We start from the raw sequence: 24,733 nt of genomic DNA, 5'->3' as shown, positions 1-24,733 counted from the left end.
TCGCGAGAAGGCAAAGGCAGAAGCTTGTGTGTGAAATAGTGAAATGCCGTCAACTAAAGTGAATATTAGCGTTCTTTTTTTTTTTTTTTTTTTTTTTTTTTTTTTATTAACATTTTACTCCTTCGATTAGGTATTTCGTAAATCATTGTAATGCTCTGCATTTTCACTAGGATTTCACTTTTAGAAAGATCGAGTCGCTTTTAATGCCACTAATAAAAAAAACGAAGTTATTATTTGTGGGCAAAACACAATCAGATTTCATTAAATAAAAAAATAATAATAATAAAAGTGAAACAAAAATTAAATAAATAAAATAAGATGAAATAAAAGAAAAAACCAAAAACAAACAAACAAATAATAAATAGTAAGTATTGCTGTAAAAAGAAAAAAGAAACTTGTATACATTCTTTGGGCGTCTATAAAGATCAATATTAATGAAAAAGATCGGAAAGTCCAACTTGTTTCATATAATCAGTTACTGTTAAGCCATTTGTGATTTCTATGAAAACAAAAGCATATAATTCTTGAACATTTTTATGCGTTTGTATTGAAAATCATTTGTGCTGGAAAGCGTATGGTGTTAATATTTTAACGACAATAATAATAAAAAAGATCGTGTCTTGACCACATTCCAATTGCAATTAACCAAATGTTAGCCACCAAATCACCAGACAACACATCTAGCACAGTTTACGGACGTCTGGAGTGGAAAGTTAGTACACGTGAAAGAAGATTTTCATTAAGGCAAAAATATACGAGTCTCTGCACAAGACACTGCCGCGCAGACTCGGCGAAAGCCAACAACAATACTACTGTAATGTAACGATTTTATCTCCAAAATCTGAATCCATGAATTGAAATAGAATCGATTGTGCATCATCGATTGTATTCTCGTCGCTAATGATTAAGCCTTACTTAGTAATAATAAAATCGTTACAAAACGAAACACACATAACCAGAGAGCAATGACTCTGTCACTTCGTTGTCAATCGCGTAGCCATTGCCCGAACGGACATAATCACTGACTCTGATTTATCAGTAATCAAGTAGTTTTAAGACGCGGTTCAGAATTTCGTTAACAGATTATTACCACCTCAACTTATTAAACGAAAAGAAAACTTAACGAACTCAAAACAAGAAAAACTTAATTACTTAATTATGTACAAATTCTCGCAATTTATATGATCTTGACGTTAAATCACGCAAGCTCTTATACTCCAGTTGACAAAGTCATGACCACTAGGTGATATTTTAAGAAGAAAACTGGCAGGTCTTGGATCGAACAATTACATGCTGATCGATCATTCTTATCACTATATTCATTTAACATTACTCGGCTTTATGAAGATTGATTACTCAATAATATCGATCGAAATTTTTTTTTTTTTTTTTTTTTTTTTTTTAATGATTTTTAATTCGAGCAAACAATCGAACGGAGTTAAATTTAGAAAGAAAATCGTTATCACGCACCTAAGCTTTTTTTTTCTCACTCTTTCAAATCTTCGGTAAACAGAAATTTCAGCAAACAAAATTAATTTTTATAAACATTACGAAACGATATCATTTTTTTTTCATCTTTTTTTTTTTAAAAAAATTTTCTTTTTTTATTTTGAAGTTTCTCTCATGTCATTATCAAGATTTGTTTATAATGTATTATTTCAATATAAAAGCTTATCGTTTAGACGTACTCGAAAATTAAATCTCGAACATGTCGTTTCAATTGAAAGTGAATTACGTTTTTCTTTCTTTTTCCATAAAGATTTTATATTTTATATGTAAATGAGCGTAACTCCATGTTGAGATTTGACGAAGGTACAGTTTATATTTATTTTCGTCCTTTCTGTTAGGTAAAATCGCTCGTAAGCCAAGAAATCTTAAAGCTCGATTCTAACTTACAAAGATCTTAGTAATATAATGTCGAGTGCTTTTACCTAACAACAGTCATGATTACTTTTAATGAAATACATCGGATGTTTAGGACAAACACGATCGTTTTGTAGGTACGTATATTTTGCATGAGCGGCAAACTTATTATCGTTTGTGCGTATGCATTTGAAGTTAACAGTAAGAGTCAACAAGCGTTATTGGGCACAAATAATTTTTATGTGTTCTTATCGCAATGATGATAGACCAATTAAAATGAACACACCTCCATATTCTAGTACATGCATTTATAAGTACCAAATTCGTACCGAAACGACGATGCCCGTTGCTCTAAAAGGATATTTCAATTTTATTAAAAAAAAAATATAACAACAACCATACGCTTGCAGTATGGCTAGGCATTTTAGATGAAATTTGCAACTTGACATCGTCGCTCTGTAAATAAACTCATATAGTTTAATCACCACTTAAAAGGGTTTTAATTTAACAATAGAAAAGAAAAAAAAAATAAATGCAACACGCTACTGGACATTTTTTACAAAATATCTAAATACAAGTATGAAAAAGCTTACAGTGCTTAATTGCAGTTACATATAATACATTACATAAGTACTTAAAACTTGTTTTAGGCACAATGAAAAACATCCAGCTTTGATTCCAATTATTATCGTTAACAATTTTCCATCGATAAGGAAATTGTGGCTAAGCATCGATTGGAATGTGAGCTTTGTAACTTTAAAAAATTAAAACACTACCATCTACGGATTTTATTAGGGGAATATTACTTGAAAACACCATTACTTAATATTTAAAGCAATTGAAATAATTGCCGATGGAGTACTGGAGTAATCGTAAATGACAAGTCTTAAATGAAAAGTAATAAAGTAACATAATGTACGCGGAAGTTTTCTGGAAATGCATTTAAGGAATGTTTGTTATACGATTGGTCCTATACGCTCCATTTCTCGATATAACCCTTAAACCTAAATGCGACTTAAATTAACTAATTAATGCATATAATATACATATGTGTATTTAATATATATGAATTAATATATTATATATAAGTATGTATAAACGATATATGAGCTATGGAAAGATATTATTAAGTTTGGATCCCTTCGCCTTTGTACTCCAAATTCTATTTATCATTCATTACGTTCCTTAAGAAGTCATACGAATAATAATTCTGACAAACATATTAATAATCAAATTTTCAGGAGAAGAAGAGGAGAAAGGATTGTCGGGAGAAAATGAAGCACCTTGGAAAATCACCATCGGTTATAGGAAATACAGACCCAGATTCAATTTTAGGAATCACCCTGGCATTTGTTCCTCTCTATTTGTAGACTCATTATATTAATAATCGACGGAAACCACACAATTTTTATATTTATTTAAATCTACGACAATAGATTCAGCAAAAAAAAAAAAAAAATATATATATATATATATATATATATATATATATATATATATATGTATATATATATTCTCATTTATAATATAAAATAAACTATTCAATGTTCTCTTATTAACTATATCATAATTTATATACAGAGAGTCGAATTGCGAAGAATAATGTTTCCTCGTTAGTATATGAAGAGTAATAAGTGATTCAACGAATTGTCGTTATATCGTATGGAGAATGAGAAGAATTGTCTAAGGAATGACAGCGTTTAAAATTTTATATTATATTACAAAATAATTACAATTACGATAATTAATTATTAGTAAATATAAACTATCTCACCAATGATTATCTTCAATTTCTATAACAAGGAATGGTCGAACGATCGCTTCCTAAGTACTTTGTTATCACTTTATAGGGAAATATCGACATGTAAAGGCACTTTGTCGGCATTATTGAATGGCAATAATCCATTTATTAAAAAAGCAATATAATGATTATATATAATTTCAAAAGTATTCAGTTATAAAAAAAAAAGAAGAAAAAAAAAACTAAATCATCGTTCAGGTAGGAAAACACTTACACGTAATTACATAAATCGATATATCAAAACTACTATATTTCAACTATAAAATCTTTTATATCTATTAAAAATGTATTATAAATCTCTTATAATGATGCCTTGCCTACAAGAGCGAAATAATTCAAAAATATTGTTACGATAACTTGCGAATAACTACAGTTACCAAGAGATTTTTATTGAAGAATCTAATCTGTACAATAAATAGTTTTGATGACAATTGTAATGCATATAGATCGATGAACCGAATAACAGTTCTACAAGTACCAGTATTAACAATAATGCTACACTACTGCTTGCCCTCTAATTACTTTAATTGGAGAAAAAATAATTATATCTATTACATAATAATGTAACAAAATAATGATCCTAATAAGATGATTATTAATAGAAAGAAGAAAAAGAGAAAAAAAAACAATAGAATTTCTTTACGCAGATTAAAAATAATTCAAAAATCTTTGATTTAATAACTAATTATTGGAATGGTAATTTATTTTTAAATAAAAGCTATCGATTAAGAGTACAAATAAAATTATCGAAAACTTTAAATACATCATTATATATATATATATTAAAATTATAGAAAAATATATATACATCTATATATATATATATATATATATATATATATATATATATATATATATATAATATAATTACGAACATGATAATATTAAACAGAATATCAATTACCCTAACCATTGGCTTAACTACAAACCCAATGCAAAAAGATTTTGTATGCCGAAATAATGAAATATAAGTACGAACAAAATCAATATTCTCGGATAGACAAAATATTTCATCATGTTGCATATTATTATAAGGACTTGGCTGATTCAAGCTTTCAGTACTTTTTTTGTTTTCTTTTTTTGTTGTTTTTTTTTGTTTTGTTTTGTTTTGTTTTGTTTGTTTGTTTTTGTTAAGTACAATAACAATGATAAATTTGGTTTCTTCAGAACCATATGTTTGAGGAGACATCGGTGACAAGAGAAAAGATGAATTTTATTCGGACGCCAATCAAAATCGACTTGCTTATAATCGTGTCGTAATTCATTATTATCTACAACTGAATTCTACAAGTTGACTTCGTCGTTATTGTTACGTGCCTAATGCATCGATAGACACGTATTCCCTGCGTATATTTCGCCAACCAATAGGAGCGTGACAGCAGCTGATAAACGACAATGTTTGCGTCATTAGCGAAAATTCTAAATTGAAAATCATGACTTCACCTTAACTTTGAATTGGGCTCTTGAGGCAGCTTGCGACAAGGCCACGTGATCGGTAATTGGGCAAGCGAGCCCACGCCGATCCATGTGGTGGCCGTAAGGAGTCGCAAGGATGCCGCGAGACGAATAAGTGAAAGAAGATGAAGAAGAAGCGGGTTCGCCAGGAGTTTCGAGGACGATAAGGGTTCGAGGCTTTTTCCCCTCGGAGTTCTAAATCTGTGGGAAGAACTGGGCGGGATAGGCGAGACCCGGAGCGGCGGTCTGGGCGGACGCGTGGAAGGCCGCCGCGGGTGTCTGCCAGGTGGTGCGTTTAGTCGCTACAGCGGCGGTCTCCGCGGGAAAGGCCGACTCCCAGGAACGCTTGAGACCCAGGAGAGCCGCGGGGTTGATGGGAGCGCCCGGGATGATGGGCGGTGCCATGAAGCCGGGCGGGGCATGCGTCCGAAGTATGGGTATTCTGTGCGAGGGCACGTTAAAGAAGAGGAGGGGCGCGGAGTTGGCGGCAGCAGCGTGCTGGGCGACCGCCTGGGCATGGAGTTGCTGCTCGTGGCTGTAGGCTGCAGTGAGGGTAGGATGATGGTGCGGGTGGTGCTGGGGATGATGGTGCTGTGGGACGCTCGAGGGGAGGGCGAGGGCCTTGGTGGTGGTATTGGGCGAGGTCGGGGAGGGATTGGGGTTGGGACCGTTAGAGGCGAGGGCCATGAGCCAGAGGTCCTGATTTCTCAGGGCCTGGGCCTGCGCGGCCTGAACCTGCGCTTGGGCCTGGACCTGCGCCTGAGCCTGGGCTTGTGCCTGCACGTGCGCCTGGGCCTGGGCCTGCACGAACGCGTGGATGTCCCAGAGGGGTGCCGCGGGTTGGGGAGCGGGTACGGGAACCTGGGCCTGGGTGGGGGGACCGGGGTTTGGCGCGGCACCGGCGGCCGCGGCGGCGGCTAGTGGGCCGGGTGAGAGCAGAGCCTTACCCGGTAGCGGAGCACCCGTCAACACCAGATTCATGTCTTCGCCGCTGCACTGGAAGACCTCGATGTAGCGCTGCTTCTTGCCGAATATCATGTAACGGTGGTGGCGCTGCGAGGCGCATGCGTATGCCGCACCCTCGCTGTTCATCTGGATAAAGGCTTCGCCCGAGGGTTGACCCTGTCCAATCGGAAGATAAGAGCGTTTAAATTGTGCTCGATCCCACCCACTACTTAACCCGACACTTTAGAAGCGCGCGATGTACGTGGACTCGCGCAACGCCTCCTTCGATTAATTAAGTGAACGAATGTGACGCGTAACGGGACTGTGAGAGCCTTAATTAATTCGCTTGGTAATAATCTCATAGAAGGCATGAAATATCTGTCGCGGCGTGGTAAGAATGAACTTCGTTAAACTCCATAGACTCCATGGATTTGAAATAAAAGAGCCCAATTGTACCGTAGTTCATAATAAAAGTCGGAGAACTTAAGTCGAGCAAACATTTAATATTACAAATCTACTCGTTTTCGTCGAATAAGGCATTATTCATATTCACCACTGATATTGAATTTATTTAATCATTATTATTATTATTATTATTATTATCATTATTATCATTATTATCATTATTATTATCATTATTATCATTATTATTATTCTCTGCCCGGTTTAACCAGAATATTATGCTTAATCAAACAATATTATGTAAAATTAAATTGATTTGATTCTTTTTATATATACCTGAGCATTGTAAACCATGTGGACGCCTTGATACTCGATGTTTTTCGAGTGTTCGCCCATAAACTCGAGGATATGCTCGACGAGTGCTTCGTAAGGAAGTCCTCTGAGGCGTACGCAATCCTTGCGAGTACCAGAGGTGATGTAGCGTTGCGGAAGAATAGAGGACAGGGGTGGCAGTATTGGTCTTTCGAAGGGTTTTATATCGCTCACTCGATTCAAAACCTAAAAGAAAAGCGTGGTCAAGGAAGCGGATTATCAAACTTTTGCACCATCGGCCACAAGGCATAACGAAAAATTTCATTTTCTCTCCGTGTGAAGTTACACTACGTATATGCTAACGCCTGTAATGCTTATAGTGGAACTTGGCAGATCTTGGCTTTTAGCGCCGAATTTGGGAGGAAAAAAGGAAACTATCGTTTCTACCTGGACATTGTCACAAGTGGATAGGCCGAATCGATGACTTTACCTGCTGCACTTCTGCCGTTGTGCTCCGGAACAATTCGATATATCTGTTGCCGATGCAGTCTCTGTGCTTGCTTAAAGCCTTTTCCGCATCTTCTTCTTTAGTAAAGAGTACGAACGCGTCGCCCGTTGCCCGTCCATCGGTCTTCTTAACGAATAAAACGCCATCCTCACCGTCCAGCACTTGACACGGTTTTTGTCCCGACAAAAAGAACTCCAACTAGAACGTGGTGAATTTGAAGCTGGTGTAATGGATAATAAATATATTGATGGCCGAGGCCATGCGTCGTTTTGCATATACGTGAATTTGTTTTGGGGACGATCTTCGCCTAGCGGCTTGTATTAACGAGGCATTCGACGAGGCATTCGACGAGGCCCCATAATTATTTGCATAATCTACGTGTCATCATCGCTTACCATCGCCTACCATCACCCCGTTACATTCAGCTTTCACAGCAAAATAAAAATTCATCCATGGGCCGGCGCACGGGCGCCTTGCGCAACTATACCGCGGTAAGTGTTTAACCAAGGAATTTCACGGCCCACCTTTTCGGCAAATTTCATTCGAGCGTTGCGCAAGCCGACCATCAATGCCTCCTCCTCTTCTTCCTCCTTGTCGTTCCCGACACGTTGAGCTGTATCGCGCGTATCCGCGGCCCGACAAAATTGACTTTGCCGTATACGAGTCGTCTGGTCGAGCGGATCTCCGAAGCTCGCACCGACCGCAATCCATTACGAGTGAGGGGAACAAAAAAAGCAATAAAAAACAAAAAAAAAAAAAAAAAACAAAGAAAAAAAAAACAAAGAAAAGCAAAGAAAAGCAATAAAAAAAAGGGGAAAAACCACAAAACAAAAAAAGGAAAACAAAAAAAAAAATGCACCGGCATTGTCGAGCCAAGGCGAAGATAAACAACGGAGCGATAAGGTCGGTGGCCATTGTCGTTAGCGTCCGGCTCTGTGGACGGTAGGAGCGCGGGTTTCCGAAGCTCAGGTGGCTATGATAGCCACTGAGGATAAGGACAGGATTATTGACGTTAAGGCGGCCTTACCACTTGCTTGGCGCTGCAGTCGTAGGGAAGCCCGCGCATTCTGACGATGACCTGGGCGCCGCGGGACAGGAAGGCGTGGGCTTCGCCGTTGGTGCCACCGGCGACGGAGACAAAGTCCTCGCCCAAGGCCTTGTAGACCTCGATGTAGCGCTGGCCAATGTGGTGCTTGTGCCTCTTGAGCGCCATGTCCCTGTGCTCCTTGCTAACGAAACGTACCAGTGCCTCGCCGTTGCGCCTGCCTTGCGAGCTCAGACACAGAGCGACGCCGCCCCTACGCCAAAGCGACAAAACCACATAGTTTTTTTAGCTTAATCGGCAATTTTCCAGCCAACTCCTCGCTTTCACAACGCTCGCCATTCCGGCGTGGCGCGCCAAATTTCACCGCCGCTTTATTAACGTTTATTTATTATTCGGCCGTTTTATTTTGCCGACTATTTCTTAATTTATTCGCGCGCTCGTCGACCCTTTTTATACCCGCGCGATAAATGTGAATTGCCCGCGCGAGCTGCCCGCAACTTCAATTTGCGAACTAATAAACTTCCATATACAAAAGTTATTGCGCCTACGGTAATGGGAAAGCATTTAGTGGCGGGAATTGAGCCTAGAGCTGAATCGATATCAACACGAGATGAGGCCTTTATTTAAATAAAGTCACAAACTTTCGAATAATGCGGAGAGAAAAATTTAACGTTCAACGCTTAAATTAGTCTATTAATCATGCTGACGATACATTGTATGCTGTATTGTTGAGCCACTACTACTGGAACAAAAGTGGACAAAAGCTCTTTAGATCGATCGCATAAACAATGAATACTCAACATTAATAGCCTCTGAATTTATTTCAACGATTAGGACAGCCACTTGCATTGTCTTGTTACATTCGCATAAAATGTATTGCACAGCTATTTTAACTTATCGAGTGTACAATTAAAATTCTTCATCTACATGTATGTATCGATTGTCAACGATTGTGCAAGATTCATTTTATGGTAATGCCCGGAATTAAAGAATGGAATAGAATCGATAATAACCGTTAAATAGTATATGTTGAAAGAAAATTTTAACCTCCCGCGCTTTCCAATTATATTCGAATAATTTTCTATTACGCCGCAATGTATGCAATGCCATAAATTAACAACATTAAGGTAACAAGACGCTAACGTACATATTCATAGCAAAGCGTAATATCGCGAATGAACCAGTGTTCAAATTTTAATTTTATAATTGAAAAGTTCGAAAACGTCCGAGATTTAATATGAAAAGTAATTAGTTTATAATTATTGTAAAGCTTGAATTATTAAAGGAATTATCGGTTAGGTTATTATTATATATATGCAATAGTTAAGAAGCCTACAATTGGAGTTCAATTAAAAATAATAGAAATAAAAGAATATACATATATACACATATACATACATATATATATATACACATATATTTTTTTTTCCTTAAAAAAAAAAAAAAAAAAAAAAAAAAAAAAAAAAAGGGTTTTTGCAACTTTTTTTTTTAACTTATTTCGATAATTAAGATAAGCAATATTTACGAAATACTATAAACAGTGTATTGTTATTTTATACATGTTTTTCTGCATAATCGTAAATAACAATGTTATTATGCTTTTTTAAATGCCAATATACAATCAATCATACATTTATAAGCTATGGGAATACCTCGTCTTTTACGTTAAATTTTATAAATCGCTATTTTCTTAAATAAAAATAAAAAAAAAAAATGCAATAGGAAAAACACATGAAATGTAAGGCGACTTAGGAGGTACTATACTATCCTTCATACTATTCATCATGTGTCAGATAAGGAAACTTTTTAAAACATCATTCAAAATAAGAATAGAATATAAAAAGAATAAAAAGTAAATGAGTTAAAATAGTTTATCATTAGCCTTCGATAATGAATAACCAATTATAATAATAAATCCGATGATGGAGCAATGTAGCAAAATTTACTGTCGTAATAACTCGATACCAGTTCGATAATTTAGTAAAACAAATAGTTTTATTAACAAGAAACAGTTCGATATTCATGAATTTGGCTAATTTTTGGTAATCTGTCATTCTCCAAATTCATGCCTCTAAATATTTCTATAACATATCATTATCATCGAACAGTAGTATAAAAAAAAAAAAAAAAAATTAAAAAAAAAAACACAATTATGCTCCAAGACTCTGTAAACTAAATAATTAACGCTACAATATCTATGAAATTTAATGAAACTCATTTATGCATTTATACATAAACTTAAAAAAAAAAAAAAATTAAATAATAACAAATACCTCAACATTTTTAATTGCTTTATATATTTTCTTTATTCATTCACAATAAATTAATCATGATCTGTAATTCGTAATAGAAAAATCTTTTTTCAAAGTATACATAATAAAATACACACAAATTTAAAATATGATGGAAAAAGTATTGTCAGAGATCGCTAATTGGAATCTTCATTATTAACTAATACATGACTAATATAACTATCAGGTAAAACTTTAAGATTTATTAATATCAAATATGACGGAATAACTTCTTCATAATGAATATTTTCCTATATTATTAATAGATAGTTATGTAAAGAATTTTCCCGAAATAGGATAAATAAACAATATATAGTGTACAGTAACAAATTAATTTAAGAATTTATACGTTTTTTTTTTTTTTTTTTTTTTTTTTTTTTTTTTTTTTTTTTTTTTTGTTAATTATTTATTATTTATGAAGTCAACATTTAATTGTTGATATTTATAAATAATTTTTAGTAATAATCAATGATATAATGAAGTTTTATCTGCACTGATACAAAAATGTATGTATTAAAATAAATTCCAAAAATTAGATTTACAATATGGGAGGCATTAAATATGTTTAGATTACTTTGTGTGTAAGTTTTTCTACAATTGTCTGTTGTTTATATGGAAAGAATTACATGTCACGATAAATTTTACCAGACGGCATAATAAATATAGCGATAACTAGTACAGTCACTGTAAATTTTACCTTGAAGTTAATTCAAAGTGGATTAAAGAAATGCTTATAACGACTGGTAAGAACGGAATACTTGACGTGCCGTATGCATAAAGTGGCAAAAGCATTTAGTGGCGAATTAAACATTCCAAGCAATTTACATTAATACACGGAATTAAAATTTATATAAAATATTTAATAAATCAGAGGATTTATTAATGATTAGTTGTAACTCGGTAAAAAAATAATTACATTATACACGAAACATCTTTTGTATTATTTTCTAAAGCAATGACAATGTACAAAAATAAAAATAAATCATTCACATAAATTAACCATACACTAATTTTTAGTTATGAAATAATCATTAAATAAATAAATGGCCAATACCATAAGAATGCTTGTGAATTGATGTTTACGTTTAAAATATTTTACTAATGAATTAAACTTTTTAAATGTCACCAACTGCTTGTATTTTCAAGTTAAAATGAGAAAACATTCAATTAATATTTATAAATATTTACAAATAAATTTTCATTCAAATATATTTATTGTTTAGTATTATATCCACGAAAGCTGTATAAATATATTTGTCGAAGACATTCTTAACAGCTCACAAAATACTAAATACAAGTTAATAATTTATCATCTATCTTATTAATTTATATAAATTTCTTCGTGATAGCCAAGACTTATGAAAATCTTATAGCGAAACATTTATTTTCTTTTATAGGATAATTTTTACCATAAGTCATAAATACGACAATAATTGCTATAAAGAAATATTTTATACGTATTTTTAAACATTAACGGGAAATTTATGCATTTTTGACATAAGATATAAACTAATGAATATGGTTTAAAATGTTTCAATAACACATTCGTACATGTAGTGTTAGTTGTTTATCGAGTGTATGTACAATCGGTTGTTTAAAAAAAAAAAAAAAAAAAAAATGCAGTAAAATAGCTTATTTACAATAATAGCCATTTAATTACATGCATTGACAATTACACTAGAATATTTTTACTTCAGATTGTCAAACGTTTATATGGCTTTCCACGAAATGGCCTAAAATTATGACTCGAGGTAAAAATAATATCGGTCTTATTGGCATTGCTCAAATGTACAATTGAATTAACGTCACCTTTTCGCTATGTAAATTTGCGGGTAACGAGCATTCGAATTTCTTGAAAACGATTAAAGGTCGAGGGAGCAAATACGGAAAGACACTTTTAGCGAGGAAACACGCTGACGATTATCGAGGAAATATACATAGCGATAGTAATGAGTGCATAACGATACTCGTGCGGTAAACCCAAACGCGGGGAGAAGGATTTGAAATATCCTAAAAATGTAAAGCCAAAGCAATTTTTATCCGCCCCATCGGTAGTTTCTCCATTTCATATATTTGATATGATCGTGAAGCGAAAGCGGCTCGTTGACAAAGGCTCATTGCCCAATATCTTTAAATAACACGGCTGCTTGGCAGAAGGCAATTTGTCCTTAACGACTGCCATTGAGACGTAGCCGCCGCGGAGCATTCGCGATAGACCCTAAGGGTCTGATTAGCCAGGCAGTAATAATGTCAACTCGTAGACGAGCATACGTGCACGGGAAAGTAGTAGTGGGGAGGCCGTAAAGTGTCGATCGACAAAGTTCGAAACTCCCGAAGCTCCATTCGAAGGGAAATAAAAGACGTTCGGCGTACCGGTTGTACAGCAGATATGACCGGTGAGTGATCCGTCGAATTCGGCGAATGATAAGAGAATATACGGATATCAAAATATCGTGAAAGCTGTGAGATATTAAGTAAAGTGTAATCGTTAGACGGCCCTAAGTACTTCGTCGTCTAGCACTAACCGCATTACTCTATTAATGCGTAAACTTGTTTAAGTTTTTCTTCCAATCGATTACGAGCTCGTGAAAATCATCTACGTATTTACGAGTATTTAGCTTTAGTCTTAATTTCTTCTTGCGTTTTCGAGGCAAATCGTTTGAAAAAATCAAATGACGTCAATATCACGGTTAGGACATGAATTTTTAGGAATACGTTCTTATGACAGCTGTGTAATAAATACGTTATGGGGCCAACTCCAATTACATAAGGTGCCTACTATTACGATTGTTAAGTTTTTAAAATACAAATATATTAAGATGCTCTCTACTATTATTGCGAAAGACAAAGTCTAAATTTAAAAATGTAAAATTAAAAAAAAAAAAAAAAAAAAAAAAAAAAAAAATTAATGAAAAAGCATCCGATATTTTTATATTCATATTCGGTTGACATTGACACTATGATAATTTAGCAGTATAATACGCACATGAAAATTAAAGGAAAATTAAAGGAAAAATAAAGGTGAAAAGTGCAAGATGCAACTATTATGTGTACTGAATAAACGTAACAACTTTCTAACTCTCTTAAGCTCACTTAATAAAACGCTTAATTATCTTTTACCTGTCAGTGAACCAATCCAAATGCTTGCACATGAAAACGACATCATAATGTTAGAGAATATCTATTAAATATTGCATTATAATATTGTCAAACACATTGAAATATCAAATTAAGTCGGTGCTTTATTATATACTAATTCGAGATCTGGATAATTTTATATTAATATTTTAATTCAAAATTTCGATAATCGTTATAGAAATTCTCATTATCTAACGAATCTTATTAAAACAACTCACTTTGCCACATTCAGTCCACGGAAGAATTTTGCGACGTCTTGGTCAGACGATTGCCAGGGAAGTCCTCGTGCTCTTACAACGCAGTAGTTGTCTACTTTCTCATCTTTCGAGCTACAATATTAAGATTATTATTAGTCGTCGTAAATGGAACGAACACACAATACATTAATCGGCTCGGGATTTTCTTTTCCGTTTGTTTGTTAATCGCGCGTATCTAATGATTTAATTCAAACGTCGCGTAACTGATAGTACGTCTTACGCTACCAAGGGTTATGAAAAAAAAAAAAAAAAAAAAAAAGCTTAAAATTGATTATATTTTATTATAATTAAGAATCTTACCATATACCAGGCTCAAGTACAAGATTAACGGCTTCCGGATTCTCAAAGACGTGTCCTGAAACGAGAAATACACATTGACGTGAGAATGCGATACAGGCAATTGTACCTAGGTTCGCGTATTCATCGGGCAAAACCAAGTAGCGCCATTGGTACCAATCGTCTTCTCGCAGATAGAAGAAAAACATTGGCATTATCAAGCTTCATTAAACAATGCGTCCCATCCACGTTCGTCCTCTTTGCAACCCTTTTCGTATCGCGACTGAGATTAATTTAACAAGGTGCCGAACGAGACGAAGAGTACTTGCTCGGTAAATCGTTCGCGAAATAGTCAAGGAAAAATTAAAAGTAAAAGAAATAGAAAATGAAAAAGAAAATGAATAAGGATGAGATACAAGCTAGGTATGCTAGAGCTCGTGGGCAGGTGCGTGCTTTGGCTTCCTCTCGAGGTCGTCCGGCATTAGAGTCGCTTGAGCAGCGTAATCAAGATCTTAACACAGATAGTGGACACGAGCTTGAGAAGAAGAGCGCGCAGGAACCTGATCAAGGCGACTTTTCCCATTGCCGCGTCAGCCCCTGGGCCCAGGGATCTCGCGATCGGACGTACGCATGCAACTGCGCACTCGAGGCAATCGCCGGAATGCGCCGGCAGCACGACACCCGGTAACCTTACACCCCTCATCCTGTGTCGGGCGGGAGGTCGGCGCTGCCGATGGGGTCCCGAGGCGACGCTCGAGGCGACGCTCGAGGCGTCCAATTTGCCGATGCAGCAGAAGGCCGTGGTCCCTCCTTCTCTTCACTGCGACCTAAGGAATTGCCGGCCGCAGCAGTTTTGCCAGGGGACGGTGACGATAAAGGTGACGGCGACGATGACGGTAATCATGACGATGTAGATGACGGTCGCGGCGATGGTAAGGATAACGGCGAAGATGACGCTAGCGCCGACGGTACGGCTCCGACGGAGTCGTTTACGGTGACGGTGACGGTGACGGTGACGGTGACGGTTACAGTGACGGTGTCGGTGTCGGTAACGGTGAGGGTGACGGTGACGGTGGCCAGAGCAGAATAGCGCGAGCTCTTGCGTCGACAGATATTCGAACGTTCGTTTTCCGTGCAATTTCGATCTCGCGATTCACGCGCTATCGCGGATCCGGATTTATTATCGCTTTAAGGCGCAATCTACACGATTCAACGAGAAATTTCAATACTAGCACTCGTCGCTCTATTATCTTCGCTCATTCACGCACTTATTGCCAATCCGCATTCAAGTATAAGTTAAATTAAATGCCAGTGGCTTCTTTCCCGGTATTGCTTCAAAGATTTTTTCTACCCCTATTTTATCAGACGCTTCATCGTCATTTCCGTTTTAAAGCGACGGACGATACCGCCATACATCGTATGGACTTTTACATTTTTACACTCGGCACAAGAAGATTATGATCGTACAATTATGATTGAACCTGTTATACGACAATAACTGCGACCCTAGACGTTTAATGATAAAAACTTTTGTAAAAATATTTTATTATTTATTAAAAACCAACCGCTTTTGGCAACAAATTTTCCAATATCAATTAAGAGAATGAAACTTTATCCTCCTATAGTAATCGTAATTATTTACGTTTACGGCACTAGATTTTCTAAATTTTATAAAGAGGCATGAAACTCAACGATGAAGTTGATAAATTATTGAAAAATTCGTTCTAATGAAATAAATGGAAAAAAAGGTTTTTAAAATTAATAATGAAAATACATTATAAATGTAAGTGAAATTTATAGATTCAAAGTTAGCCGAAACTTTAAAATTTCTTTTACATTTAGATGAATTATTCTTGAAATTATCAACATCCCGTTGTATTATATTTGTTTCTAGGAAGTTTTTTCTTTGTTTTTGATCGAACCTTTTAAAGAATATAAATTGCCTTCTAGTTAACACATCTATTGAACTTATCAATAGTAAGTACACACACACACGCACGCACACGCACACGCACACGCACACGCACACACACTTATTTAATAAATTATGTTTATGTACAGAGAGAAAGTTATTATTTGATAACAAAGATGATTTCATTCTAAAAGCACAGTCTTGTCTACGTATAGTAATGGATGACGTGCACAAGTGTTATTAACCGATCGATCAATTTGAGCACCACTGGCTGGATAAGAATTACACGAGAAAATATGAATATTCATGCAACTACAGTATGGCAAAATGCATCTAAATTATGCTCAATATCGCCGAGCTTTACCGCGAACTCAAATGATCGATTATTTTTCGGCTTCGTAAAAATATTAGCGTGATAACGAAGTGACAAACATTATATCAACATATGACATTCCAAAGTAACTATATCATCGATAAAGTGATGTGCTGTAACTCCTAATTAGCCACGTTAATTAGACTTAAAGCTGTCTCTCTCCTACTCTCTGATACCGACGAAATCTACACCACGAAACTCATGCCACGTTCATTTAACGTTAATTCGTTGTTGACTTTAATTAATTAATTAATTTCAAATATTTAATAAATTAAAAATATTATTAATGATTGTTATTCACAGCTATAAGCGTATAATAAGAGATGATTAAAGTAAATGATATAGACTTTATTTTAAAATCTATTATCTATCGAATTTTTAACTGAAAGTACATTAACGAAATGTATTGTACGAGTTTATCGATTTGGTATTTCAATCATTATATACAATACCCAATAATAGGTTTTCAAATAACAATATTAAAGTACGATTTTCATCTTCAAAAATATTTTTAGGTTGTTATTTTCGTCTTAATTATATAATTATATAATTAATTAATTTTATATAAACACTTGATTTGAACAAAGAATTGATTTTACCAACTTAATAAACACCAAAGCAACGAAAATCGATATACTGTAATTGATATATTCATTAGAAACGAAAATGACAGAGACCAATCGTTGTCAAAAATTTATAATGTAAAGATTCGTTTTTTTTTCTCTCTTAAAATGTGCCACGGCAGTAGCACTGATAGTAGCACCACACGACACGACACGACCTTCAATTATATTAGCATATAATGATAAAGCTAGCGTTATCTTAAATCAAGCTCGATTATAATATATTATGATATAACGAGTTTATATAATATTTACAGCCATCCCGAAAGTACAATATTCAAAATGCTTTTAGAAAATTCTGCTCCTTAACGTACTGATAGATGCGCGTTACCGTTCTCGGGCATAATAATGCATCGCGCAATGTTCGATCGCATCTACGGGCGAGGAAAAACATGTACAGTCCTACGTTAATAAATTCTATATCTGTTAAAAGAGTTTTTTTTTTGTCATCGGGAGGCACTCGCACATGCCATCTCGAGTCCACATGTCAGGGAGATGCTCGAGCGAGGCCCAGGGAGCATTATTACTCATAGTGGAAGATTTTTATCGATCGGCTGATCGATTAAGTAATCGCAATCCAACTATAAATTCTACTCGTTTTTCTCGTTATCTATTGGGCTTTTTTAGCCGAACTGGCGAACGACGGCCGCTAATCAAGTGGCGCCAACATAACGCACATATAATATTCTGATTCTTAATGAAATCTAAAATAACGACGAGTGGTCTGTTCGTTAGTTTTTCTTACCATCCTTTATCATCCTCTGCATTACGGTGATCATGTCCTGGATCTCCTTTACGTGATAATCGCTATCCGTGTCTGGAGGCAGGTTATAGTCTGATTACATATAGTCAAGGACTTTCTACTTTACAGACGTGAGCACGTATAAGAATATATTTACACGTACTTAAATGTATTTACACACATACGGGCGTCTACGTATACACGCATTTGTAATAATAATATAAATAGTAGTAAATTCATTGAACGTTCACTCATAAATCGCATTGGAATATATATGGCTCCTTCCTATTTAAATATTTATCATTTATTTTTATATTTCATTTTTTCGCAACCTATCCTACATGTACTTCAGCACTTATTTTTAACTTCTTCTTACTCTTTGTCATTTCATGTCGTCTCAAAGGACAGCTAGATACTTGATTAATTTATACGGAAGAAAATATGGCTTTGATGACGCTGCATTTTATATCTAAGAATGCTAATGCTCTTTTATTCCTTTGATTCTTCTATCGTTCGAGTTAACCATTGACAGTATATATACTATAATATTATCTAGACAATCGTTTATCTAAATATATTCAATCTCTGTATAGTAAAAAATTAAATTGGATAACTCATTTTTGTAACTGTGAGTAATTAAAATAGAACATACATTTATAAAATATTCTTCTTTTCGGTTATATTGCAAGTTTTATTTACATTTACCCACAATCAATATTGACATGTCAATTGTTACAAAGTTTCATACAATTATAATAATATTTTCTTCTAGATTTTTACTACTAAAGTTAAATAAATTAAAAAAAAAAAAAAAAAACTGGTGTATTTATTGCTCACATATCAATATATCTGTTAATGTAAACTAAAAGAAATCTAGACGATAATCATAACACTATTCATGTTCGTGTATATATATATATATATATATATATATAATTGAAAGCTCAGCTGTATCGAAAAGCTAAGAGTCAATACCATTTACAATCTAATCTAATATGTAGTTTATAAAAAGTTTAATATAGATAAGTATCTCAAAATAATTGTTTATGTATTATATATATATATATATATATATTATAATTTATTGCCAATCCTTTAATTGAAGGAAAAAATTAAAAGCTCGAAAAACATTATCTAAGCTTACATTATAAAAATGATAAACCTTATTCTCATATCAACTACAACATAACAATAAAATAAAAAAAAAACACTATTTACATTCTGAGAAACTATTCTAGAATTATAAAAAATATAAAAATTCTGGTAAATATAGTCGATCAAAGTGTTTTAAGAGCTAAAAATCTAATCACAATTTCATTTACTCGTTAAATTATCATTAAATTCGACAAATAATATTAAAAATATATTTTTCGAGTCATTGTTTCAAACACGTGATTTTTATATTTTTATTCCCCTTGTATATATATTCTTTACAACGAAGTTTATGTTTAAGCTTTTAATGCAATATGTTAATGTTTCATATTATGAGAGACTCGAATGTGTGTAATTCCGCAGAAAAGCATTTAAAGCTCAAGATGATTGGAATTTATTATAAAAATTCCCTGCATTAATTAATGATGCGAAAAAGAATAGACGGAAAAGTAGTAGTGATATCTTATAAGAATCAGTTCTAATTTATGAATCGAATCATGATGCCCTGCAGTTAATTTTCATTAATTGAACAAAGTGAAGAAAAAAATTTTACTTTTCAATACACATGTAAATAATTAGTGACATACTTTGGTGCTAATTTTATGTGATACTTTTTCTATTGTATTGTTGTCTAATGTAATAATTTGTAATTGTAAAGGTATATGGTAAATTCGATATTTCTTTTATATAATTATTATTATCCACGATACATAAATTATATCGAACAATCACGTCAAATCTTGTTGTTATAAAATATATATTATTATTCATTTTTGTTAGAATTCTGTTGAAAAAAAATTTAGGTTAAATTTATATCCTTTATTATTTTTAACCAATTTTATTGCTTTACCAAATCTAGAAATCGATTTGTTTTAAATAACTTAATACAATATGTTATGTACATATTTGAATAAATTGTACAAATAAAATAAAATCATGTTATCTGGTGCTTTTTTTAAGTAATTTTAAGAATCCGAAGAACTTAAAACAAAAACTATTATATTTCTGCTGTTTTTTTTTATATATTTTTTACTTGAAAGCTCCAGTCAATGTAGTTAATTAAATAATCTCGTCAAGCAGTTAAGAATAAATAAATAAATAAATAAATGGTTTACACGAATATGTTTCGATAAAATTTAGCGGTCAACTTTAAATTGTAAGAGATTTCAAATTTGATATATCAGCCTCAAAATTGTACAAAAAAAAAAAAAAAAAAAAAAAAAAAAAAAAAAAAACCATCATTTAAAAATATTCTTCGACTTTTGTAGAAAAAAGACAAAGTAAGTACAAACAATCTCCCAATACTTGATGGTAATGAAAATACAAATTAATACTTAATTAATTTTAATATTTTTATATTTCTAATTATATTATCGCTATCTATTCTAGTATTATTACTTTTAACACAATTTATGCGTTGATTGCTAAAGTAAGTTATTTGTCATAATTTATTTAATCCTTTCCTTTAATGTAACAAATATTTCATTTATATTTTTATTAATTTTCTGATAATATGATAATATGTGATTTTGAATAAATACAATAACAGCAAGCTTTTTGCGAGCCTTATTTTCTCTTATCGTTTTTTTTAAGACAAAAATTTAATTCTGATTGTAAGTACATTAATAATAAATACAAAATTGAAAATTAGATTGTTTTGGTTGATATGATTTTCGTACAATTTCTTATTTAAAAATTATTAAATTTATAGTTCCAAAAAAGTATCTAATATTTTGTATTTGAAACAAAAGTTTGAATTACTTTCGGTAATCCAAAATATATGTATATATAAATTCTTAAAACTAGTTTATTTTCTTCGTTTTTAATCAATACTTTGGAAAATATTAAAACCTTTAAAAGTTTTAGTTTATAGGCTTGTAAAATTTTAAAGGCATAGATGGAGTATTCGTCGCACATGATTAGATAAAATTTTTTTTAAAGATACTTACGAAAATACATTGATTGATTATCTGTTCCGTTCAATCGTTATTTAAGATTCAAATTCAATCGAATTTTTAAATAATTGAACTATTAATTTAAATTTATACGCATTTATTTGTACTTTTCATGTTTATTCCGTATGTTCAGTCATTTAGTAATTTATGTTAATAGATCAAATAAAGCGATGAAGGATGTAAAATTTACGCAATTCTTGTTGGTATTCTTGTTATTTTAGGTCAGAATAAACGTAATTGAAAGTATCGTGAATTTTCGGTCTTGGCATCGCAATAATGCGTCAACGCAGAAAAAAAAAAAAAGTTTGAGCCAAGAACTATGCAGTCATGAATTTGGCGGCTAAATTACACAATTCTTAAATGTAGTCTTCTACTTTCAACCCGCTAAAATCAATAAGATTGCAATTTATGCAAATTTATATTGATAAAAATTGTTCCTGCTGGCAATGAAAAAACCAAATGCGAACTGGGACGAACGGAGTGGAATTTGTATTGACGAACGACGAACGACAATATGGCCACAGCGAATGTCGAAAATATGGGATAGAAAATAAATAGTTTTTTTACCAAATACAGAGAAAAAGAGACATATCTACTAGCTGAGATTAGAGTAAATATCGCGAGTATCTTACCAGAATGTTCCCTATTCACGCTTGAAAGCGTCCCCTCCCCGCGCACAGTACAGCCATCTAGGCAGCGCGTTTTCTCGAGTGTGTCACTGCCGATGCTCCCCTCCCCCACCTCTCCGTCATTGCTCCCACCCGAGCGAACCCTCCGTCATCGGTCACACTAAGCAGCCCAATTTCGTGAAAATTATATGGAAGTAAGAGGCTTACCAAACCCAAGAATGGCCGTCGGCAACAGTCTCCGGCTGATCCATTAATGCTCGAGTGGTTGGTCGATTTGGGGGGGGGGGGGGGGGGGGGGCGAAACACGGAGGAGAGACTGAGGGATATTGGGGCGGCGATCGAGAGTGAGATAAGGGAGATTTTTGGAGCGCGCTGAGCCGGCGTCGAGAAGAACGATCGACTGTCTCAGCTCGCCTCGGTGCTTCGCGTTAATCGCGCTCGCGTCGGCCTGACCTTTAAACTGCACCCATAACACCGATAACGCACTGTTGTTGGCCAATCGTTGACGCGACGGCGTAGCTCCTCGTAGCCTCTGCTCCGGGAGGGACAAAACGCGCCATGATGGTCGTATCTAGCCGGTTTCGGCTCGTCTAGCAGATTTCCTCTTGCTACCTAGGGCATTACTTCTATTGCAACCACTATTATCATTATTTGTCATTGTCTCTGTTATTGGTATTGTTGTTGATGTTGTTGACGTTGTTGACGTTGTCGATGTTATTGTGGTTAGTGGATAGAAGAGCCCTCACCGTACGGGCGTAATAGGTATTGAGTTTGACGACACGATTGATTTCACGTGGTAGTTGGGGCCGTCGGGGCTAAGGAGGAAAAAGGCAATCGGTCGTTATTTTCTTAACGATACGAGCGCCACGGAGATGACGGAGAGCCGAATGAAGATTGCGCGGGCAATGTTTTGATTAGTGCCTCTTAGATGGTATCGTCTTTATTGCTCTCTCGGGGCTGGTCGACGAGTTTTGTAATCGTTCCGGCGGTTTTTAACGATAAAATCCAACTTCGGAGCGTCTCAACGCGTTAAACGAATTATGTCGCTGTAATCGTTTCGTATGGGCTAGTTTCTTCATTTTTCTCTGATTTAAATACAATTTTTCGCGCGACTGCATTACATTAAACATATTTTCCCTTTGTATGCCGGCGATGGTTTATTTAAATACCTTCCTACTCGTAACTACAGCTTGACAATACTCATTTATACCGCGGTGCTTGAAAAATTTAATCGGGTGAAGTACCGTTTGGTTTAAATTTTTAATTTACGAATTTATTCAGTTCAACTAAAAGGAAGAATATTTATTTAGGAGCAAGTCGAGTGAATGTTTTAAGAATAAAAAAAAAATAAATATATGATATTATTAATTAGGATTTACAAAACGTTATATAATAAGCTTATATTGTTATTTCGTGAAAGAGCCCCCTCTTACACATTCTATATTTAATTATATAAGTTATTTACTTATATTATCTGTTTGGGTAGATAACTATTTTCAACATTCTTATGCGAATAATGGTAAATGATTCATTCGCATTTGTCTTATAAAAATCTTATGAAAAATTTAAATTCTTACTATTATCATATATGAATACGGTTATGATGTAGAAAGTGGCAAATTTATTTCTAACCTATTATTATTAATATATATATATATATATATATATATTGCATATTTTAATACGTACTCGTCGGTTTAAAATTAACCAGTAGACGAAAAATTTGATAGCTAAATTGAGTTCAATTATTCCAATTACAGGCATTAATTTAATTATTACTATGCAATATAGATGAATTGAATTGAAATATTCAAATATATTCGAAACTCGAACAAAGTACTCGAGACACTCGGGGAATCTTATCGTTACAAGTTTTTCATCTTCTTATTGTATTATTTTATTATAGTTAAATAATCAACGCGCGAATGTGTCTAGTCTATACAAGTATTCTCTTAATTTAATGATACATTATTGCATTGGGTGAGAATTGAAATTTCAAGAATTACACATATTTAAATGCAAACATAACGTCAAAATAGAAGTAGAACGCTGACGTAGAAATTTGAGGAGTTTAGGTAAGTCTTGATAGGCTGCCTTGTAACAATGTGTATTTCCATCTTGTAAAAATTATTAACAGTGTATTAGTTGCTATCACGTTTTTACGACTTTAATTTACGCGAGTAATTTCATTTAAGGATTTTTTAATTTGATAATTTGATTTATACGAAAAGTTTTATAACCTAAATATTACAAACTCGTAGCACTTGTAAATTTAATAAGAAAGCTATGATCAATTATTAAAGTTTGGCTTTGGGAAGCCAAATTATTGCGTACCTTTAATCGAGAAGTAGAATTATTTCTTTCTGCCTGCGTTAAATTATTAGTCGAAAATTAATACAAAGTTGCTACGATAATTTACGAGAAATAGGATCATTAAAAGTTCATGGCGCATACAGATGAATTGACTAGGATATTATATGTAGCTTGAGAATATAAAGAGACAGTATAGGAAAACAATTGTTTGATTGACATGAATATTAATATAGCATTAGCTATTCTTAAATGCAAACGATATTATTATGGCGATTAAGGAATAGCGAGAGTGGGGCGCAAGGGTTTTTAAAATTTTCTCAAATTTCTCCTACTGTCGATAGGACGAATAAAGGATGAAGTGAAGCCGATAGCGTATGTCGCGATTTTTACGAATTCACATGGTCGAATTATAATCATCCACAGCTATAATTCCCGGTTGAAATCGCTCGTTTTGCTCCGATAAATAGTCGCTCCCGTTCCAAAAAATTAATTGCACGAGCCACGCACGAGCGCTAAGTCGCGATTAAATTTTCTACGGTCCGTCTTTTCGAGGTGCTAAGCCACGTTGATATTCCGGCGGCGTGACTCACCACTATATAGAGGTGAAGGCGGAGTGGAATCGGTGGTGATGGTGATGATGATGGTGTCATGGTGATGATGATGGTGTCATGGTAGGTGATGGTGATGGTGATGGTGGTGGTGGTGGTGGTGGTGGTGGTGGTGGTGGTGGTGGTGGTGGTG

At 34.1% G+C, this 24,733-nt stretch overlaps 1 protein-coding gene across 1 annotated transcript in view; it reads right to left on the bottom strand.

Moving 5' to 3' along the window:
- Nucleotides 1–5,163: 5,163 nt before the first annotated feature.
- Nucleotides 5,164–24,733, bottom strand: part of LOC105367382 (RNA-binding protein fusilli) — a 64,658-nt gene continuing 45,088 nt past the window's right edge. Inside the window, exons 4-10 of the mRNA XM_011506076.1 lie at nucleotides 17,947–18,036; nucleotides 14,318–14,372; nucleotides 13,979–14,089; nucleotides 8,314–8,584; nucleotides 7,269–7,484; nucleotides 6,803–7,024; nucleotides 5,164–6,241 (exon numbers count right to left, since the gene is read on the bottom strand). Coding sequence (XP_011504378.1) covers nucleotides 5,315–6,241; nucleotides 6,803–7,024; nucleotides 7,269–7,484; nucleotides 8,314–8,584; nucleotides 13,979–14,089; nucleotides 14,318–14,372; nucleotides 17,947–18,036 — 1,892 coding nt within the window. The 3' untranslated portion in view covers nucleotides 5,164–5,314. The remainder of the gene's footprint in view (nucleotides 6,242–6,802; nucleotides 7,025–7,268; nucleotides 7,485–8,313; nucleotides 8,585–13,978; nucleotides 14,090–14,317; nucleotides 14,373–17,946; nucleotides 18,037–24,733) is intronic.

The sequence above is a fragment of the Ceratosolen solmsi genome, unplaced genomic scaffold (assembly GCF_000503995.2).
Source record: "Ceratosolen solmsi marchali unplaced genomic scaffold, CerSol_1.0 scaffold7, whole genome shotgun sequence".
Lineage (NCBI taxonomy): Eukaryota > Metazoa > Arthropoda > Insecta > Hymenoptera > Agaonidae > Ceratosolen > Ceratosolen solmsi.
The sequence above is the reverse complement of the archived record's forward strand: the minus strand, read 5'-3'. Positions and strand labels throughout refer to the sequence as shown.